At 38.6% G+C, this 21318-nt stretch overlaps 4 protein-coding genes across 5 annotated transcripts; 1 reads left to right on the top strand and 3 right to left on the bottom strand.

The window, feature by feature from the left end:
• The first annotated feature begins 356 nt into the window (after positions 1-356).
• aamdc (adipogenesis associated, Mth938 domain containing) lies at positions 357-1863 on the top strand. The gene is made up of 4 exons (XM_079825354.1): positions 357-414; positions 823-965; positions 1283-1378; positions 1460-1863. Exons 2-4 carry the CDS (start codon positions 834-836, stop codon positions 1598-1600), a joined length of 369 nt encoding a protein of 122 aa, XP_079681480.1. The 5' UTR covers positions 357-414; positions 823-833; the 3' UTR covers positions 1601-1863.
• ints4 (integrator complex subunit 4) lies at positions 1807-14010 on the bottom strand (the record flags this gene model as incomplete). Of its 2 annotated transcripts, none has more annotated exons than XM_079825352.1 (23): positions 1807-2163; positions 3365-3485; positions 3917-4060; positions 4174-4333; positions 5584-5643; positions 5724-5854; positions 5947-6027; positions 6791-6884; positions 6971-7137; positions 7670-7803; positions 8099-8214; positions 8306-8448; positions 9654-9859; positions 9940-10114; positions 10202-10273; positions 10372-10492; positions 11089-11177; positions 11696-11746; positions 11838-12041; positions 12196-12302; positions 12952-13069; positions 13219-13416; positions 13912-14010. In XM_079825352.1, 23 exons carry the CDS (start codon positions 13999-14001, stop codon positions 1976-1978), a joined length of 2970 nt encoding a protein of 989 aa, XP_079681478.1. In that variant the 3' UTR covers positions 1807-1975. The 2 variants fall into 2 exon arrangements, with proteins under 2 accessions (XP_079681478.1, XP_079681479.1); XM_079825353.1 differs by having other exon boundaries at positions 1809-2163; positions 13219-13413; positions 13912-13965.
• A 180-nt stretch (positions 14011-14190) lies between these two features.
• kctd14 (potassium channel tetramerization domain containing 14) lies at positions 14191-17279 on the bottom strand. Its single transcript, XM_079825222.1, has 2 exons — positions 17149-17279; positions 14191-16344 (listed from the first exon to the last, which is right to left on the bottom strand). The coding sequence occupies exons 1-2, from the start codon at positions 17203-17205 to the stop codon at positions 15676-15678; spliced, it is 726 nt and encodes a 241-aa protein (XP_079681348.1). The 5' UTR covers positions 17206-17279; the 3' UTR covers positions 14191-15675.
• Positions 17280-17710: 431 nt separating this feature from the next.
• Positions 17711-21266, bottom strand: rps3 (ribosomal protein S3). Its single transcript, XM_079824729.1, has 7 exons — positions 21166-21266; positions 20547-20677; positions 20361-20454; positions 20183-20277; positions 19701-19888; positions 18171-18380; positions 17711-17910 (listed from the first exon to the last, which is right to left on the bottom strand). The coding sequence occupies exons 1-6, from the start codon at positions 21193-21195 to the stop codon at positions 18175-18177; spliced, it is 744 nt and encodes a 247-aa protein (XP_079680855.1). The 5' UTR covers positions 21196-21266; the 3' UTR covers positions 17711-17910; positions 18171-18174.
• Positions 21267-21318: the final 52 nt, after the last annotated feature.

The following is a 21318-nucleotide window of genomic DNA, read 5'->3' on the forward strand; positions in this document are numbered from 1 at the left end:
AAACTGTCGTGCTTGTGTTTATTGAAATAATTGTGTCTATGTGAATAATGAAATAAATTTTAAAAAATTATATTTAAATGTAAGTCAAACTTAATAGAACAAATTATTTGTATTCACTCTGCCATAATATTATACGCGTATTTTATTCATTCCTTTAAATAAATTAATTTACTCTATTATCCGATTCATATGTTAATTACTATATTATTCGATTCATCCAATCCCAGTGTCTGCACAGAGGATGTGAACCATGCCGTTGCCTGACTGACTCCAGCTTTTGGTACGTCAGTGAACGGCGGCCAATCAGAGGAAACGGCTGAAGCGCACACGCTGATTAGACGCTGGCCAGTGACGTTCACGGTGCCGTCACACGAAGAGAAACACAACACAAGCAAGATTCAGTTGCAGTCCGAGGCAAGACTATATAATTTAAATGTAAAACATTTATAGTGCACGAGTTGTAATTGTATACAATTGTTTTTGTAATAAAAATTATTAGCTACAGGAATAAAAACCTCGTTTTAAATTAGAGAAAGCGTGTTTTATTATATGCATGTACAAGTGCTAGAAGTTGGGTAGGTGAAGGTTGATCATTTCTAAATGGGTTTTTGTAAGTTAATTAATGTTTAAAAAGCAGTCAGGGTTGAGTAGAGTGACATCCCGTACAACGATGGTGTCAGATACTGTTACCATTGTTTTTAAATGGCACTATGGAACTTATACAAAAAACATGGTAGTATAATGGTAATATAGTATAATACAATGTAAAAAGTCAAGAAAAAGACTAATAAATGCATCTGATTTGCTTACTCTCCGTTTCAGGAAAGCTGGTCATGTCTTCTCCAGAGATTGCTTCCTTATCCTGGGGCCACATGAAGGTCAAAGGTTGCTCAGCATCCTATAAAGACTGTAAAGTGTGGCCGGGTGGCAGCCGTGCCTGGGACTGGCGTGAAACTGGCACGGAAGTAAGTTGAAAACACATGGATCACACTGCAAAATTATATTTTCATAAAAACTTAAATGTACGCATTGTCAAATCTGATTTAGTATTCATTGCATTTTTATAATATATACATTTATGCATTTGGCAGAGCTTTTATCCAAAGAAGCTCAAGGCTATTTCATTGCATTATATGAAATAACACAAATAGAGATAACATACAAACTATGTAGAGACCAAAAAAGTTAAATATACCAATAGTATTTTCTATTTCAACCAGTTTGCTTTAAATGTTATTTATTATATATCTGTCTAAACTAAGCGCATCTATGCTCCTGCCAGCATTTTCCAGGTGTCCAGCCAGCTGATCTGGAAGAGGTCCTGAGGAAAGGGGTGCAGATGCTGGTCATAGGAAGAGGGATGAGTGAAGCTCTACAGGTAGCATTGTGAATTTGGTGATCAGCACTCTGTTCATGATCTCCTTAAATAACCAAATCGGTTTATTTTTGTATGTTTCAGGTGCCTCCCTCAACCCTAGATTACGTGAAGAAGCAGGGGGTAGACATCAGGGTGTTCCAGACAGAGCTGGCTGTTAAAGAATATAATGCTCTGGCGGGACAGGGAGCTAAAGTGGGCGGGGTCTTCCACTCCACCTGCTGATGACATTATTAACACAACCAGCTAGTTAATGTAATGCCTTACACTTCAAATTAACATGGTCTTCTTAATAGATACTTAATTTGCACTCTGGACTATTGAAGGAAATAGTTTTCTTTCCTTCAGTGAAAATGTTATTTGCTGTATAATCATTAAACGACTGTCCTTTGGATGCAAGCTGTGAAAATACCCCATTATCACACACTCCAGTGATACAAATAAACACAAATTATTTATTTAAGATAAAACATAATTGTGAAAACATTTGATTTTGTGTTGTCTGTTCATTTCACACACACACACACACACACACACACACACACACACACACACACACACACACACACACACACACACACACACACACACACACACGGGTCAGCGGCGGGCTGGTTTGGGCATAATGAAGACTTTAACGGGTTTGCTGAGGTGGATTGTGCCCTCAATTGAGCTCTCGTTGGTGGGGAGACCGTCCATACTCTCATTCCACACAGGTTTAGAGACATTTAGTTTACAGCTGCTGGTGCTGTAGGCCAGAAGCAACCGCACTTCAATCTGACAGGGCTCTGAGAGTAAAAACACACACAAACATGTGATGCACTTGAGATTACACTCTACTGTACACTGTGAATGCACTCTTAAAAAAAGACTGGGATGGTAACAGATGGTACTACTATGATATATATACACCTTAAAGTACCACAATATTCACATGGTTTTCCAAGGTGCGCTTGTTAGTATAGTATACGCTTTAGTTGTAATGTCTTTGCAATTTGTTAGTCAGCATCAAACATTATATGCCATTTTACTTCCGTAATCCTAAGAATTTCCTTGCAAAACAGAATATTCAGCGAGAATGGGAAAACGAAAGGTTATAAATAACACTTTTACCCTTTGGAATAACATGCACTGATGAGTTGTGCACAGTGGAGCTATTGAATTCCTTTCCAGTTTTTAACATCATGAAAAGTTTTTTTATATTTGATTTTTATGTACATTTATAACACTATACTTAGTGTTTTATTACCTTGTTATTAAATTACAGAAAAAATGTTAAAGGGGACTTTTTTCAAACTTATGATTTTGTTTTGGGGGTAGAATAAGGTTTCATCGTTGAATGCTCAAAACATAATTTTTTCACATAATTGACTGTTGCAGCTCCTCTTTTCCCAGTCTGTCAGTAACACTCTGTTTAGTTCCTGTCTCTATGAAGCCTCTCCTTCCAAAAAGCGAAATGTACTCTGAAATGTAATCTCCATTTTCCCCCCCCCTTTTTTTGGAAAGTCATAGAAAGTAATTTCTTTGCTATTGGGGCAAATTATATTTATAAATTATATTTTCAGTAATATCTGTTCACCACTATTGGCGCTTTATGACTATATGATGCCTTCTGCTTCTGAGAACCTTGCAAATGTGAAAAGGGTCCATAAGACCAGGAAAATGTATTAAGAAATGGCGTCAGTTTTGATTTGCTCCAAGCATTCAGCCTCAGCTGAGGTGCTCAGTATTCTACTGGTCACACAGACACTCACAGATATAAAATAACTCAAGCAATACGCTGCCTTGTTGGACTAGATGCAGTTCTATTTATATCTGTGGAACTGTGAAGGACTCATGCTGTTCACTACCAGCAGAGAAGGATTTGTCTCGGTGTTTGCAACATTATTTTAAGACACAAAGAATAGCTTCTGCATAATGATGCTTGAAAAAATACACAACTGCTATTACTATCAGCTGGAAAAGACACATTTCAAAAAGGATACCTACCGGTCCAGGCAGAATGAGAGAGATAAACCTGCGTGATCAGTCGCACACGTCCAGGTCCTGGGGTCCTGAAATCTCCAGGTTTGGGGTGGATTATGTGAGACTGTCCATCTGGATATAGCACCTGTGGGAGGTGAATAATGAATAAAGTGACTAATGTGTTTAAATTGTACACAAATCGAATTAAACTGATTTAAAGCAAATATAAAATGCCGTTTGTAATTTTATGCCCAAAACAAATGACAGAATACTGACATTTATGCAATAGGCAGACACTTTTATCCAAAGAGACTTGCAATGCATTCAGGTAAAATTTTTATCAGTTCATGCATGACCTTGGCATTGCTAGCGCCACACTCTACTGTCTGAGCAACAGGAATACATAGGGTGGGATTTGAATGTATCAAATGGGAATTGATAAGATGGTGAAAAGTGTCTACAAATGATTGAAAAGCTGAAGTCCTTTTTCTTCAATAATTGTTCTAAAAAAACATGCATGTCAGTTTTTCTTCCTCCGTTTAATGCGACTGAAAAAAAGAGGTTAAAGCATCTAACCTGCACTTTGACTGTTGTCTGTGGGTCTTGTACATGTTCAAGAGTAGCATCTATATCTAACGCCACCACCAGACCAGAGGTGAATCTCAAAGCGTTGTCTGATTCTCCTGTCGGCTCAATAATTGTCGCTGACGCCCTGTGGATCTGACAAACCAAAATAAACAGGGAATAAAAAGGATAATCCAACCAATTCTGGGGAACAAACAAGCTATTTCCTGCATCTTTTTGAATCTGTCTGTGTGTAAAAATCTGCGCACCTGCTCGGGTAGTTTGAGATGGATGAATCTGCTTTGCCGCAGTGTGGTCTGAAAGATTTTAACCAGATCATGAGGTTTGCAGGCCGTTAGCCTGGGCATCAACTCCAGGAGTTTCTCCACAAAACTGTCCTGGAAATGGGGCAACTCTGTCATGAAGAGCCTGAGAATGGACAAACAAGAATATTCAGTGATTCTTCTGCATTTATAACGCAGCATCTTTGAGTAAGGGCAAGCTCCCACTACAGGACTGTAAAACTAGCTGAATTGCTGTGGTGCTCACGCTACACAACAAGGTTTCTTGTCATCTGTTGTCGTCTTGTCATAACAGCACATATACTGCACAACACAATGCTGATGAGGTGAACAAACTACAAGACACTTGGTCAAGAGGCAGTCCCGACCAACAGCGAAAAGAACGTTTTCTCACATAAATTCATGCAAGAAATTACGAGATTTCTCTGTGTATACCATCTGCACTGTGATTGGCTGGATTAGTTCCACCTTGTCGTTGCATCACACAGGTTTGAAAATATCGCAGCATCTGTAACTGCTCAGACCTAATGCTGAGGTCAGACTGCACGATTTTCAAAGTAGTCGGATCACTGCTCTTTTCACACTGCATGACTATCTGGGGTAGTATTCAGTCACTGCTGTGTGCACACTGCACGATGGATCGGCGACTGCACGATGGATCGGCGACAGGAGGTTTCACATTGCATGACTTTACTCGGTGACAACTCTGTCTGGTCCGCAAACTACGTTTCACAACCAAACACGCGAGAAGTGATAAAGAAATAACGCAAGATCACACGTGCGTAAGAACAGAGTTCTCGCGTGAGACTGGAATTGTTACTAAATGAATGATAGCCTGCAAGAAGCTTTTGCGATCCAAAATATCTGTGCGCTTGCAATGTGCTGCTGTTGCGGCTGGTCGATCAAAAGTTTGTGCTTTGTTTCTGATATAATTGTAAATATATCTATTAAAATACTGATATACTGGTCTATAACTCCTCCCCAAACTTCCCGCTGCCCTGTATCTTGCTCTCTCATTGGCTGTAGGTCATCGCCGATGTATTTTTCAGTCAGAACACATTTCACACAGCAGAATTTTGTATCGCAGACAGGTCCAGATATTTAGCATGCCAAATATCTCAAGGGCGTCTACGACTTGTTGCGATTCTCTCGGATTGCGTCTTTGATAATTCACACTACGTGATTGTTACTCACGTGAACGAGCACTGATTTGCCTATGATTTCGGGCATTTGTCTGCGATTTCGCAAAACCTGTCGGTGAGTGAAAATCGGGTGTAAAATCATGCAGAGTGGACTTGGTATAAAGGTGACCATAACGAGCACTGATTTGGCCACAATCCTGGGATTTTGTTGCAGACCCTGGAAATCTGTTCTTACCTTTGAAATGACTCCACATCCTGCAGGAACTTCTCACAAATGCTAAGAACACGATCAACCCTGTTATTCGAAAGAGTAAAGATCATCAGATTCAAATCTTTGAGATTATATAAACAGAAGGTTTATTAGTAAGTGCTGACCCTCGTTTGGATCGTGCTGTCAGGATGAGCTGTAACGCTTTCGCCTGCAGTCGGACGTTGTGAATGGTGGCAATCTGCTGCGTCTCCAGACCACTGTACAAGAACTCCAGTTTATAGGTCTCATCCAGGATCTGTCACACATCACAAATGACAACAATTATATATTAGTAGTCAAAAGTTTGGTGCGACGGCTGTGGATGAAATTAACTTGGGTAGGATTTACCTGTCGAGCAGCTGTTGAAACTTTGGCGTTCTGTTTAAGACAGAGCGGAACAGCCATTGTCCATAACTTCTCCTGGAGTGCCTGCCGTTTAAAAAAAAAAAAAAAGATGGATAAGCCTAACTTTATTCAATACAGTTTCACAACTGTTCAAAAGACTGGGGCTTACCTAGGCTAAAAAATAAAGTAATTTAAAAATCTGGATCAAGTTGGGGGGGGGGAAATACAGTAAATCTATAATATTGTGTAATTTTGTATTTTAATATACTTTAAAATCAAATTTATTCCTGTGATGCAAAACTGAATTTTCAGCATCATTACTCCAGTCTTCAGTGTCACATGATCCGTCAGAAATCATTCTAATATGATGATTTGCTGCTCAAGAAACATTTATTCTTACCAATGTTGAAAACAGTAGTGCTGCTTCATATTTTTGTGGAAACCGCACATTTTTTCAGGGTTCTTTGATTAATAGAAAGTTCGGTCACACTTTAGATTAGGTCCAATTCTCACTATTAACTAACTATTAACTACGACTTTTGCCTCAATAAACTCCTAATTGCTGCTTAATTGTTAGTAATGTAGTTGTTAAGTTTGGGTATTGGGTAGGAATAAGGGATGTGAATATGGTCATGCAGAATTAGGCATTAATATGTGCTACGTAGTACTAATAAACAGTCAATATCCTAGTAACATGCATGCTAATAAGCAACTAGTTAATAGTGAGAATTGGACCCTAAAGTAAGAAAAATAGAAATCTTAATTATAAATGTCTTTACGGTCACTTCTGATCAATATAATGCAGCCTTGTTGAATAAAAGTATTAGAGCAGTATATTTGTATTCACCTTGGTAAGCAGTAGTTGGCAGCGCAAATATGTGGCACAGAAATCTGCAGAACCGGCCAACTCAGTCTGCAGCTCCCCCAGCCGCTGCAGATCTCTGTATGTGAACATAAAATCATCTTTACAAACACCTTATTAAGAGACCTTAAAACAATATATGTGTAGTTTATTAACGGTTTGAACCTGATGGTAAACTCCAGCAGATCCTGAGCACCAGGTGTTTCCAGGTTCTGAAGGGCGCTGACCCGAACGAGACTGTCCTGAAGGAAGTTCTGGGCCGAATTCAGACTGCCTGAACCCACACCAGACGCCTCCAGACCTGAAATTGCAGTCTGCTTTCTGCCTGGCAACTGAGAGAGAAAACATACGCCAAAGATATGGAAGATATGGATTGATAAAGGAGTTTTTTTAAAGGCTTTATTACAGCACTAAAATGGCATACACAAAAGTTTGGGGTCGGTAAGATTTCTCTTATGCTTACCAGGGCTGCATTTATTTAAAAAATACAGTAATATTGTGAAATATTACAATTTAACTGTTAAAATAACTGTTTTGCATTTAAATATATTTAACATGTGATGTAAAGCTCAAGAAACATTTATTCTTATCAATGTTGAAAACAGTTGTGCTGCTTCATATTTTTGTGGAACATGCAACAGTTTTTTATGATTCTTTGATCAATATAAAGTTCAAAAGAACAGCATTTATTTCAAACAGAAATATTTTGCATCGTTAATGTCTTTACCATCATTTTTGATAAATTTAATGCATATTTGCTGAATAAAAGTATTAATTTCTTTAAAAAAAAATCTTACTGACCCCAAACTTTTTGAACGCTAGTTATATTTAAATAAAATGAAAGGCTGCAGGCAGGTTTCTCACTCTGAGGTGTGGTACCAGGTGGGACAAGCTGTCACGCAGGTAGGCGTAGTGCCGGAACGTGTGATCCGAGAACAGCGCTGGCATGGTGGGACAGGATTGGGCTGCGTTGAAAACCAGAACTAAAACAGCGATGTCTGAACAAACCCAGGTCAGGAAGATAAGCATTTGAATAGACATATCACTGATCGGACAGGCAGCAGAATCCAGCTTATATTAATTATTTTACATGTTTGAAAAGTGTGAACAGCAAATAAAAGGAAATGTGTTTAAGCCTATATTCAGATTCAAATTAATTTATATCATTTGGAATTCAATGCAATGCAATTACATATGTTGTATTATTCATCACTTTTAAGTCGTTGACAAAACCAAAGTCTAAATGTATATAGCAATATGCATTGACGTTGTCATGTCAGATGTGCAGGATACAGGCAGGGTCGTCCATGTCTGGTTCTGGAGTGTCGAAATACGGATGTGTGCTCAGCAGCTCAGGGACAATCGGCAGCACTAGTGTCGGGTGTCGAGAACCGAGAAACTTCAAACATCTGGATTGAAGGGGGAATAAATAAATAAGAGTGAGAATGGGACCGAATGCCAGTGAGGAACGGTCGAGATTGTAACTCCATTGTAACTCACTTCCAGACTGAGTTGCGGTCGGTTGGGTACTTGGTGAGGTTCTTCAGGAGTTCCAGGAGGGCCAGCTGAATGCACTCTTTAGTGGAAACATTGGTGTAACAAAGCAACTCATGCAGGGCCTCGCGAATGTCCCGCGATGAGTCCTGCAATGATTGGTCAATGGTCAATGGCCGAGCACTAACAACACTGAAACACAGTGCTGCACTTCACTCTTGAAATACACAGAGCATTCAGTGCATCCGGAAAGTATACACATCGCTTCACTTTTTCCACATTTTGTTATGTTAGTCTTATTCCAAAATGGATTAAATTCATTATTTTTTTCCTCAATTCTACAAACAATACCCCATAATGACAAAGTGAAAAACATGGAGCAGGTTTTCATCAAGGATGTCTCTGTACATTGCTGCATTCATCTTTCTCTCGATCCGGACTAGTCTCCCAATTCCTGCCGATTAAAAATATCCCCACAGCATGATGCTGCCACCACCAGCAAGGGATGGTATTGGCCAGGTGATGAGCGGTGCCTGGTTTCCTCCAGACATGATACTTGCTATTCAGGCCAAAGAGTCCAATCTTTGTTTCATCAGACCCGAGAATTTGGTTTCTCATGGTCTGAGAGTCCTTTAGGTGCCTTTTGGCAAACTGCAGATGGGCTTTCACGTGCCGTCTGGTCACTCTACCATACAGACCTGATTGGTGGATGGCTGCAGAGATGGTTGTTCTTCTGGACCATTCTCCTCTCTCCACAGAGAAATGCTGGAGCTCTGTCAGAGTGACAATCGGGTTCTTGGCCACCTCCCTTACTAAGGCCTTGCTATTCTCCCTCGATTGCTCAGTTTGGCCGGCTCTAGGAAGAGCCCTGGTGGTTCCAAACTTCTTCCATTTATGGATGATGGAGGCCAGTGTGCTCATTGGGACCTTCAATGCTGCAGAAATGTTTCTGTACCCTTCCCCAGATCTGTGCCTCGATACAATCCTGTCTCCGAGGTCTACAGTCAATTCTTTGGACTTCATGGCTTGGTTTGTGCTCTGAAATGCACTGTTAATTGTGGGACCTTATATAGACAGGTGTGTGCCTTTCCAAATCATGTCCAATCAACTAAATTTACCACAAGTGGACTCCAATCAAGTTGTAGAAACATCTCAAGGATAATCAGTGGAAACAGGATGCACCTAAGCTTAATTTTGAGTGTCATGGCAAAGACGGTGAATACTTATGTACATGTGATTTGAAGCGCTGTGAATACTTTCCGGATGCACTGTATTTATTTATTTAATTTATAAAATGATCCAATCGCAGCCTTTGTGATTTGATAAATCACACTAAGCTATATTTTTTAAGCACCTCCAGTACTGCGAGGACAGTATCCAGCTGGTCTTCTCTGAGGGTGATGTGAGTCGAGATCTGCCGCAACACATGGATGGACTGCAGCCGCACCTCCTCGATTTCATCATTAAACATGTCCACCAGGAAGTCAAGACATTTCTCAGCAAAGCTGGATGACGACTGGGCGAGGGAACAGAGCGCCTCTACCGCAGCGATTCGCACCTCTGTGAAAAGTTATACCAAATAAATCATCAGGCCCTGCTAAAAATGTCCTCAAAGATAATGTGTGTTTTGAAATACATACCGTACATCTCGTCTTCCAGGCCGTGAACAAACGCCCCACAGGCTCCAGAGTCGATGAGGTTTACACCGGTAGTGTCGACTTTCTCTTTGGGTGCGTCGTCGGCCCATCGCCGTCCAGACGAGAACTCTCCAGAAGCGTACAGCTCTTTTGCTCGCTCATGAGCTGTACGTTTCCTCTGAGATACAATAAGAACACCATATTTTAAATATTTCTTGAGTGTGTGTTTCTTGCATTTTTTTCATCATTTGTTGTGTGTAAATACCCTGAGATCTGACATCAGCTTCTTGTCCAATGTCTGCTCCAGAAAATGAGGGCTGACTTGATGCATTGAGCCCTGAGACAGAGAGAAAGAGTGAAACAGTTAGATGGAAAAGTGATAAGAAATTAATCATGTGGCTATACGGATATGCTATAAACACACCCAATACTCACCAGCAGTTTTGCAGCTTGCACTCTGACTACCCATGAGCCATCACTGACCATGTGACATATCTTCCCGAAGGAGTCGTCCACCAGTCGGATCTCCTCATTGATGGAGGGGATGGGAACAATACTGTTAATGCACAAGACAGATCAGTGTTCAAATCTGTTAAAAGGCTTAATTCTTGAATTTCTTGAATTTAAAATAAAACATTACAGCATTATGTTATCATTACTCTTAAAGACTGGATGGACATACGACATTATAATTTTTGATGGAGAAATTCATCTATGCTTAAGATTTAAACTTGTTTACACTAGTATGAAGAGTTTAGATATGTAGTATGAGTGGGTAACCATATATAACCAGATTTTGTTTAGCAACAAATACTATTAAGTGGCTTGGGGAATCTTCTGAATTTTGGGAAAATAATGTTTTGGTTGCTGGTTGGCTTGTTAGTTTAGTTTGGGTTGTTTTTTAAGGGAATGTGTACGTTTTATATCTGCTACCGGTATAAAATATGTCCATTTGTTATAAGGTGGAAAGTATTTGTTATGTCATGTGATTAAGTAACATTTTGCCATGTTTGTATCTCCTTATAGTTTTTGAATAAAACAAATTAAAAATATAATTAAAAAAGTGCATGCTTAAATATACAATATGACATAAAAGTATACACATATAACAGTGTCCAAAACACAGAAAGCCAGTAGAAATGGACCCTCTACCTCTCAGGATAAAGCTGGCTTAGAACCCAAACCATCTGTACCGCTGCTGAACGAACCTGCTCATAATCATCACTCAAGAGCTTACAGGCCTGTCCCAAGAGATGAGACATTCAAGTTAGTTATTAGAGATTTCTTTTGTAATCTCATGCTCAGTAGAATGAAAACTTTAAAACATACACTACCGTTCAAAGGTTTGGGGTCAGTAAGATTTTTTTTAAAGAAATGAAAATTGTATTCAGCAAGGATGCCTTACATTGATTAATAATGTTACAAAAGATTTCTATTTCAGAAATGTTTCTTGAGCAGCAAATCAGCATATTCAAATGATTTCTGAAGGATCATGTGACACTGAAGACCGGAGTAATGATGCTGAAAATGCAGTTTTGCATCACAGGAATTAATTATATTTTTAAATACATTTTAATAGAAAATGTTTATTTTAAATCGAAATCATATTCTACAATATTAGTGTTTTACTGTATTATTGATCAAATAAATGCAGCCTTGGTTAGCAGAAGAGACTTTTTTCAAAAAAACAAAAAATAATGTTTTTTCTTACAACCCCAAACTTAAATTGTAGTGTAAGATTAGTATAGTGTGTCTTGACCTGGTTATAAATAGTCTGTTGAATTTTCATCCCTCTTTCGTGTAGCTGAAGCTGATGGGAGAAAGAAAAACACACTTAAAGTCATTTAGAGAAAATGGCAATAAATGTAGTTGTATACCACATAATTCTAGAGCTCATGTACCATGGCTTTGATGGCGGCGGTGCGGACACGAGGGTCCTGGTCCTGAAAATAGTCGCTGATCAAACTCTGTACATCCCGTACGGGTAACGTTTGTGCTCCAGGTACCGCATCAGTCTCTTTACTGAGAGGCTTATCAACTGTCCCCAGACAGCCCAAGAGCTGGAGACACTTATTCCTCACCCCAAAATAAGTGCTTGAGAGATGCTGAGGACAAATATGATATGAAAGTAAAGTATTAAAAATATTAATAATTCAGAAGCTGTTAAAAGCTTATGAAATCAGTATGAATAATTGGTACTGCCGAAAAGTATGACTGCAGTATTATAGGACAGGAAGAAATCTTAGTTATTGCAGTCACCTTGCAGGCCACATCTATAAGTCTCTGAATGACAGCGGTCTTGTCTGGGAGTTGAGTACCAATGATCAGTAGCGTGTCCAGCAGCTGCGCCAGAACCTGATGAGACTCTAAAACACAGGCGAAATCCTTAGAAAAATCCCATTTCCACACACGATTAACACAAATTGATCTATGCTGACAAGAAAAGCATATTAACACCACCTTGCATAATATTAAGGCTTTAAATGTAAGGTTTTTTTTCTGCTGGACTAATCAGACACAATAATAAAAAAGATACATTTTATTTTTAACAATGCATTTTGTGTGAGAAATAACTGCTTTGACTTTAATTAAACGTTTTCCTGTTTCAAAAATGTTGTCCCCAGCACCAGTGTTTTTTTGTTTGTTTTTATTTTAGTTACTTTTTTTAGTAATTTTATTATTATTATTATAAATATCGCTATTCAGGTTTAATTTACTTTGCATTTCAGTATTAGTTTTTATTTATTTTCAAATAATAATTTTAGTGTTTTAACCTACACTTAAATCAGTTTATCATATTTTTAACTAATATTTATATTTCAGCTTTATTTCAATTAACAGAATTTTAAAAATAGTTTTAGCTTGAGTTAACAATACTAAATCTGCCCAGCATATCCTTATATTTATTTATGTGACAATGTACATTCAATTTAATTAAGTGTAACTCATTCAATCAAGACATTTATATTACTGTCAAATACATTTTTAAAAAGAGCCTTATGATTTTATACTTACTTTCATTGTTGAGAATGTTAATAGCATCGTCTACTATGCAGTCTGGTGCGAATCCCTGTGTTTTTGATAATAATCCCAGCAGAGAGGCGATCTTCAGCCGGACCGAGTTATCGGACTCCTGTAGACCACATTAAAAGTAATAAATACTCATACTCTTTATTATAAACTGGAATGCGTCTCATTTTAAAAAGTGTTGGTGGTAAAAATGTAATGTCAGTATCAAGGAACGTGTATTTGCATGTTTCATGAAGTTTCTGTTTTTGACACCTTGTAATAATGCTCGAGCAGTATGCGCACGACACCCTCCACACTCTCTGCCTCCACGGGTTTACGTGCAAAACTCAGCAGGTACTGAAGAGCGTCTGTGGGGTTGCTGGCTTTACACAGGTCAATGTGAAGAGCGGCTGATTTACTGGGTTTGGTCAGTCGAAGTTTCTTCGTAGGAGCCTCCTCTAAAGTCACCTGCTGCAATGAGATGACAACAAGATTAAAAACATAATCTCATTTATAATAACTCATTTAAAAAAGTTCTTGATATAATCACTGAGAAAAAGGAATAGTCCTCCACATCACGGAGGATTTGAAGAATCATGCAGTTATTGATTTATTATTTTCAGCATTACCACTAAAGTTACACACAAGCATAAATATAACACATATTTATACACAAATATAAAAATAAACAGGGAAATGTTGAGTGGAAGTGTCAGTGGGACGAGAAAAGGATATAAATATTAATCTAAAAATTTATAAATAGTGTTCCAGCTGACATGTGACTAAAACAATCACACCCAAACAACTTGAATAAATGCCGTTGTCATTAGAATAATCATGAATGCACAATGCTAAAGGCTACATATGCTTTGTATTTATTCTAATATCTTCATATATGATTATATTCTACAACCAACACATATTTTATGATATTGTATGATCAATATATATGATTTACGTGTTCACCTGAGAAACTTTAGAGAATTCCTCATAAACTCGTTTTTTCAGATGAGCTGCCATAGTTGTGTTTATCCGCTCCTGCACTTCTTCACGCATGCGCAATTCAGTGGCGCCAGAGCCTTTCGGTGGAACAGCGACGCCACATGGACGGAAGTCTTCAAAAATCACAGGGCTAAAATTATCTGTATGCATTCAATGCCTCGTGCATTATACATTAACAGCTTATTGTGTTTTTAATGAAGTAAAATTACAACAGTATAAATATTTATTATATTTTTCTTTCTTGACCTTTGTGTCAGAGTTTTATTTTTCTAGAACCATGCATATTACATAGAGACTGCTTAAATTAAATATCTGTTTTAGGGATTATAATAAAATGAGGCTACATGGAATAATAACCTAGATAGCACAGCAATCAGTAAACATAAGACAAATATGACTGTCAAAAGAACACATTTCAAGTAATTACATTATTTTCAAACATTTTGAACTAGAACATAAGCTATTGTACAAATATAAAACTTGATGGCACAAAAAAAATAAGTTGCCACAACCTCTCTGTGACAAATCCATGAACCCTCTGGCCTCTTTAAAATCATTCAGCTTTTATTTTGCATCTTTTTCCACAAACATACATGCCTTTTTTTAAATGATCTCCACAAGGAAAGGGTTCTTCCCAAGTGTCTTGGCAGTAAAAAAAAAAAAGGAAGACATTGGACACCTACTGTAGTTAAAACCGACATATTATACATGCATAGCACAAATTAACGTAGTATTTATAATGTTAATATTGGTATTTTGGACCTGTTTCTCTAAAAATGTCAATTTTTATAGAATAAGAGCTCATAAAATGTATACATTGAATGCAATACACATCACTGGATAAAAGCATTAGGCAAACGCATAAATGTTAAAAGTTATAAAGTGGTGCAGCTAGCAGATATGGACAAATTTACAACCAAATAACTTTCTTTAAGACCAAACATTGATGTAAAGCCTTTTACCAGCATCTGTGAAAAACACTTGCACTTAAGACTTAAAAAATAATGCACTTAAATTGAAAGTGTGTTTTATGTTTTAGCTATTTTTTTGTGCAGTTTTTTTATGTGCACACATATTTTTGATTTATGTTTTCCTCATGGGGAACAAAAAAAATGTCCCTATACACGGACAAGGATTTCGGATACTGCCATCTTTGTGAGGACAGTTTGTCCTCATAATGTAGGATTTACCTGGACCACACACACACTTTAGTCAAAATAACATACTGATTGAATCCACAGCATACCATAAACTTAAGCCTAGACTAAATTTAGGTTTGAGCTGTTTTAACTGAAATCAACTTGAACTGACATTTTAAAATATATCAGAGCCATTGTTTTGTGATGCACAACAGTAATGTTTCTTTTTCTATGGCACGTTTATAAAAGCTACTTAAATGTAAACTTTCTAACCCTAACCGAATCCTGGCTTAATATAAGACCGGTCTGTGAAACCAGGACTAAGAGACGTCCATGCAGAAGCTATTTTAAGCCAAAGGCCAGGATAGCACGACTAGAGTCAATATTAAACAAGGGTTGAACAGATACTGACAGATAAGACCTTCATTAAACATCATTGACAGCTGTCTGTCATATAGGTGGGTCTGCTAAAGGAACAGATGTTTGATAAGTCTGATTTGTTTGATAAGTCAATCATATACTGTATATACATAAAATATTCCTTCACTTAGTACATCCCTATTTCCAGGTCATGAAAGCCTCACACTCTTTACCACCAGGTGAAAATCAATTTATAGAAGAAGTTGTAGCTCTTAAAGAGAAACCCTTTGTCTATGTTATGAGGTTGTATCTTTACTTTATATCCTTTGGCCTCTATGTCCATTTTGACACAATCTAACAGGTCATCCACTGATGCTGGAGCTTTCCACGGACCAAAGCTCACCACAGACTCTTTTGGGGTGCCGAGACTGTCAATAGCATTATTGTATCTGGCTAAATCATCTTCTGTCCTCACAACACACACGATTATGTTAGAGTAGCGTGAGGCGATGGCCTCCGCTCTGGCCACCCGGACAATGACCTCCAGGTTTTCGCGGTAATTCGGCACACGGGCTAAAAACTGCTGTCTTCCGACCATCTCTCCAAAGAACTGAGGCGTCTCTTCAATGGCTTTGACAAGAGGTTTGATGTCATAGTAAAGTGCATCCTTATGCACTTCCTGAATGTGAACAGTTGGAACTTTCTCTGTTCTGAGGTACTCAAGGATGTATGCGAAATGAGTCCCATCGCGGTCTACGAAGTAACGACCCTCAGAGTCCATCCGTTTGGTGGATCCGTTAAACAGGTCTGCCAGTGTGGAGGTTGGGAATTTCCGGATGGTCCCCAGGGTAGTGATGAAGACATGACCTCCAATATTCAGCTGCACAACTTGGGATTTCTGTAGACAGAGAAAACAAGCATTTAAGAAGGTCATATTGCTTTAATATGAACTCAACAGGTTATACGTTTGTTTTGATAGAATGAAAGATGTCTTTCACTACCTCTCTGGGTGCAATTTAACTTTAAGCAAGTTTTGATGAATCAAGCAAAGCATTAAAATTAGACATTACTACTTCAATACATCTCTTTTAAGAATTAGTATAACTCACAAAATGTATTTATCTAATTTGTATGTGAATGTGCATAGGGTGTATAAAAACTCTACAATTAGAGCAAAGATTATCATATTTACAATGTGGTATTTAGGCTAGATGGTACAACAAGGTATTTGAGAGAATTGCTAAAAACCTTTCTAAAAGACCATGGTAGTAAGAAATGTTACATGCTCAGTATCTGAAACATTTTATTAATCTCGTTTTTCTGGCAAGTAAACTTACCAGAATCAAAATAAAATGCCAAATTCATGTCGAAAATAAAGCCATCGTTTAATATTTTACCAGCTTCCGCCTTAAGTATACAATACTGTTGGGAAATAACTTTCTTGTTACTCGGCAAATTATCGTGTACCAAGAAAACGCACAACTCGCGAGTTTGCTTTACAGGTGGTGCTGTGAATCTACAGTGAAATTTAACAGCATTCAATGACAGACATCGTTATAACGTGTCAAAAACTAAATGAATGTTACAAAACTACACATTAGGTGAAAGAAAGCATAGCTGAAACAGAACAGCTGTTACATGAAGTTGAACATGGAATGCTAAAAAAAGTTACAATGAGACTTAATTTTCAAAATAGTCTTACCGACTGTACAGGTGTTGTGGACTGTTTTCCAGGAGATTTATAGTCCGGCAAACTCATGGTCTTCAGCTAAAGCCCGTGTTCTTCAAGCAGTCAGCAGCAGCTCAGGCTGTGAATCAGGTGTGTGTACGTGTGTAACTTTAGAAGACCCACCCATGACACACACACGTAATGCAATACTGCTAGGTCATCCGATGGCTTCACGAACAGACAAGCATCTAACGTTACTTAATTTTTTTAAAATAAAAAGACTGAAAATGATTCTCATAGTTTAGACCACTAACAAAAGTACTATTGTTTTTGTTTGGTGCAATTATAATACCAAACACCACAAGTCATCCGACACCTTCACAGTACTTGCAGATTACAAACCCCAAATGTTTTGTGCCATAACCTGAGCTTCAGGAACTAACAGTAAATGAAAACCAGTAGCTGTTATTAAATAAAGCTCTAAGCATCTACAGATTACCAAAAGCATACCAGTGAAGATTAGGGTAAAAACATTCTGCATGCATTCACATGCAACACCACAAAGTTAATGCAGCAAAAATAAATAAATTCTCATCACGATCACCCATCATACACTTTATTTATTTACATTCTGGTGTCCATTAGCCAGTATAAAGTTAAGATACTAAAAACTTTCTGGAAACATTCACAACAGCACTCATTTGAAAGGAATACAGACAACATTTCCCCATTTATTCTTTCATTTATTTTTTTTTATACAGAAAAGTGTAGGCCTTCCATCAATGTCCAGTCAACCTGGAAGAGACAAAAACATCTAGTTAGAATAAAAGCATTTCAAAGACAAGTAGGCAAGCAAGGAAAACCCTTCTCAGACAAATGCCTCAGATTCTTCAATCTAAAAAGACACAAACTCTGAGGACCTGAAGTCAGACGCACAGAACGTGAGCTTGACCCAGAATCCTCAGAGGGCGGCCTCAATCCGACTCGTCATCGTATCATCACTGAAGGGAACATGGAGGTCATTTGACTTCAATGCTGGGATTTTAGGGTCTTACCCCTTTATGCGGTCGGCACTGGGGCTCCCTGTGGCATGACTGGGGCTTCGGCCTTGGCCCCGGCTCCCTTCTGTTCGGACACTGGGGTGGTGGGGAGGACCTCCTCTTTAGGCTCCACGATACTGACATGGTCAGGCAGGGGCTTCTTGGGGCCGATCTTGCCGCTGGGATCCCAAGGAAGCATGATTTTCACCTTGATTCCAAGCACACCTATGAACATACAGAATCAGAAAGATATGGTAAAGATAAAAGGGGAGGGTATACTGATCGTTTTTCCTGGTCAAAGTATTATACAAGTTTCAAAAGCATGTACTCAAAACCTTCTCAGACTAACGCCTCAAAATTGTCACACTGCTATAAAAACTTCCGAAACAATGCAATTCTGGTTGATTACATCACTGAAGGGAAGATAATTCAGCTCGGAGATTAAATTTGGTACTCAATATGCAAGACAATAGTGGTGTCATACGCATACGGTTTTAAATGGTAAAAGCTTTGCACATTAGTCCAAGTACTTTGGAACAGATTTCAAAGACTTGATTTCAATTTAAATCACAAGCTCTCAATGCAATGGATTCATTGAAACAGGTCTGTTACAACTATGTAAATCACCTGATCGCAATGAGATTAATTCAGATGCATTTATGTTCATCCATGTGAGGTTCTACCACCCTAAAATGCAAATGTTTCTTGTATTAAGACCCAATTTACAATTAACAAAATATTTAGTTTCAACTAAGTTAGATTACATCTACTCAGTGCTGTACTGTTATAACGCTGTATTTACTCATTTTAATCTAATTTACATTTTTAAATAATACTCATGTATCTGTTTGAAATATTCTTTGGAAAATATTTAGTTAAATTTTTACTCCGTACGGTTATAGTACTGCATTTACTCATTTTAAATAACTTGGCGCAACACACCATAGAAGGCCCTGTAATATAGAAGAGGAAAAATAATCTGGACACTAATTAAAACACACTGACTGCTTTCCATCCATTCACCCTTCTCAGACAAATGCCTCTATGTCTTCAAGCGATAGGACTCACTGCTTAGAGGACCTGAAGCCAGATGCACAGAACGTGAACCTGACCCAGAATCCTCAAAGACAGAACGGGCCCTTTTCCGACTCGTCATCGTATCATCACTGAAGGGAATTTCAGTCAGGAAGTGCGCATGGTGTGCTAGGAAGTGAACTCGCCTATGGACAGCCAAAACATAGGGGAGCTTTTAAATAATTCCTTAGATTTTAAATTATTCCACCAACTCCTAGTAAATAATAATGCACCATAATTTGCTTAAGATTTGAGAAGCTAAAACTCAGTACTCAGGAATCTTGTCTGGAAAGGATTTGCTTTGTATCTGTACTGTTATAGTACTGAGTTTACTCTTCTCAATAACTATACATTTAATACACATTTACCTCAAACTTTCAGAGCACTTAAAACAACTTGCTAAAGATTTGACAAAAACAAAACCTCAAGAGCCATCAGTCCAATTCATCTTCCTCCATGACTCTTACTCACCCTGTCTGAGCAGTACGTGGCGGACAGCGGTGTCAACGTAGTAGTTAACGGGGTCTCCACTGTGGATCATCAGGCCATCCACAAACTTCATGGACTTGGCCCTCTGACCTCTCAGTTTACCAGAGACGACCACCTCACAACCCTTTGCCCCGCTCTCCATGATGAAGCGCAGCACACCATAGCAGGCCCTGAGGACAACAAAAGTGATGTTGAAATATAAACACAGAATATGGAAAAGAAAAATAATCTGGACTTTAAAACACGCTGCCTTTCCATCCATCTATCCTTCTCAGACAAATGCCTCTATGTCTTCAAGCGATTGGACTCACTGCTTTGAGGACCTAAAGCCAGACGCACAGAACGTGAACCTGACCCAGAATCCCCAAAGACAGAACGGGCCCTTTTCCGACTCGTCATCGTATCATCACTGAAGGGAATGCAAGTTGGCAAGTGTGCATGGTACGCTAGGAAGTAAAGCTCACCTACGGACAGCCAGGCCTCCAAGCAGCTTGTAGCGCAGTGACTCTGCCTGAGCGATGGCGCAGAGACCTCGGGTGGCGACCTTCTCAGCATACAGCTACAATGAAACAAGACCCAGTATGTCAGAACTAGCCATCACAAAGTAGTTTTTGACCTCATTTACAACTTCACTAATCTTACCTCCACACTGCCCTCGGGGAATCCGAATCGTTTCTGAACGACGGCAGTCAGTTCACGGATGCGGCGGCCCTTCTCTCCCAGGACATTCTGGGTTCTAAAAAAACACACAGATTAAGTCATTATGCTTGAATTAAACTACATAAATGCATGTGGTTATGTAACTAAACCAGTGGATATAGCCCACACCTGGTGGCTAGAATGATGATTTCTGTTCTTGTTGGTGTGACACGGACCTCCACACCGGAGTACCCATCCTCGGCGAGCTCACGGGTCAGGAACTCATTCAATTCAGCTTTGAAGATGCCATCTGACACGAACTAATGGATAAACATTACAATGATTAATATCTTACTTGCATTGGTCAGTTTTAAAACCCATGATAAATGTTAAACAAAAGTCAAACCATAGGCTGTTCAACACTAGAAATATTTGTGCTGCATGTACAACGGATATATTTAACTAATGTTACACAGTCCACACCCGAATATAGAGTCAAGTTCTCGCCGTTATACTAACAAAAGCTTCCGGGTACATATAAAGTGCTTAAAGGTCGCTTCTGAACTGTATTATGCATGTTTGAAACGCACAACTATGAAAGTAGACTGAACGCAGCGCTGCGATTATCTGCCATGTTTCACATCAGATTCCGTGCCGACAGCATCCAGCTCAATCCACCTATATAGCCTTATAAAATCCTCATCTGAACCACTTAATTTATAATTAAGTACCATAGTAATAATGTATAACTCTTATTTCGCACACCTGTACTATAATTACATATATTAGCAGTGAAATCCGTACCAACCTTTCTCTTCTTCGAGATTTGCACCGCCATCTTGCCAGAGGCCACAGACAGGAAAGGAATTGGCAACAGATCGGAAGTGCACTTATGGCAAAGAATCACTTCCGTATGAATGCATGTGGTGATGGGTATTGTAGTCCTTATGTCACAAGCGGT

This window comes from Gobio gobio (genome assembly GCF_949357685.1).
Source record: "Gobio gobio genome assembly, chromosome: 9".
In the NCBI taxonomy this organism is placed as follows: Eukaryota; Metazoa; Chordata; class Actinopteri; order Cypriniformes; family Gobionidae; genus Gobio; species Gobio gobio.

Coding starts and splice junctions, on each gene's coding strand:
- kctd14 (XM_079825222.1), bottom strand. CDS start 17,205: ATGAGTTTGCCGGACTATAAATCTCCTGGAAAACAGTCCACAACACCT. Junction 16,345..17,148: donor CCACAACACCTGTACAGTCG/GTAAGACTATTT, acceptor CTCTGTCTACAG/AAATCCCAAGTTGTGCAGCT.
- rps3 (XM_079824729.1), bottom strand. CDS start 21,195: ATGGCGGTGCAAATCTCGAAGAAGAGAAAG. Junction 20,278..20,360: donor TCCCCGAGGGCAGTGTGGAG/GTAAGATTAGTG, acceptor GTTTCATTGTAG/CTGTATGCTGAGAAGGTCGC. Junction 18,381..19,700: donor CCACGTACTGCTCAGACAGG/GTGAGTAAGAGT, acceptor GTATGTTCATAG/GTGTGCTTGGAATCAAGGTG.
- aamdc (XM_079825354.1), top strand. CDS start 834: ATGTCTTCTCCAGAGATTGCTTCCTTATCCTGGGGCCACATGAAGGTC. Junction 966..1,282: donor GGCGTGAAACTGGCACGGAA/GTAAGTTGAAAA, acceptor TGCTCCTGCCAG/CATTTTCCAGGTGTCCAGCC. Junction 1,379..1,459: donor GGATGAGTGAAGCTCTACAG/GTAGCATTGTGA, acceptor TGTATGTTTCAG/GTGCCTCCCTCAACCCTAGA.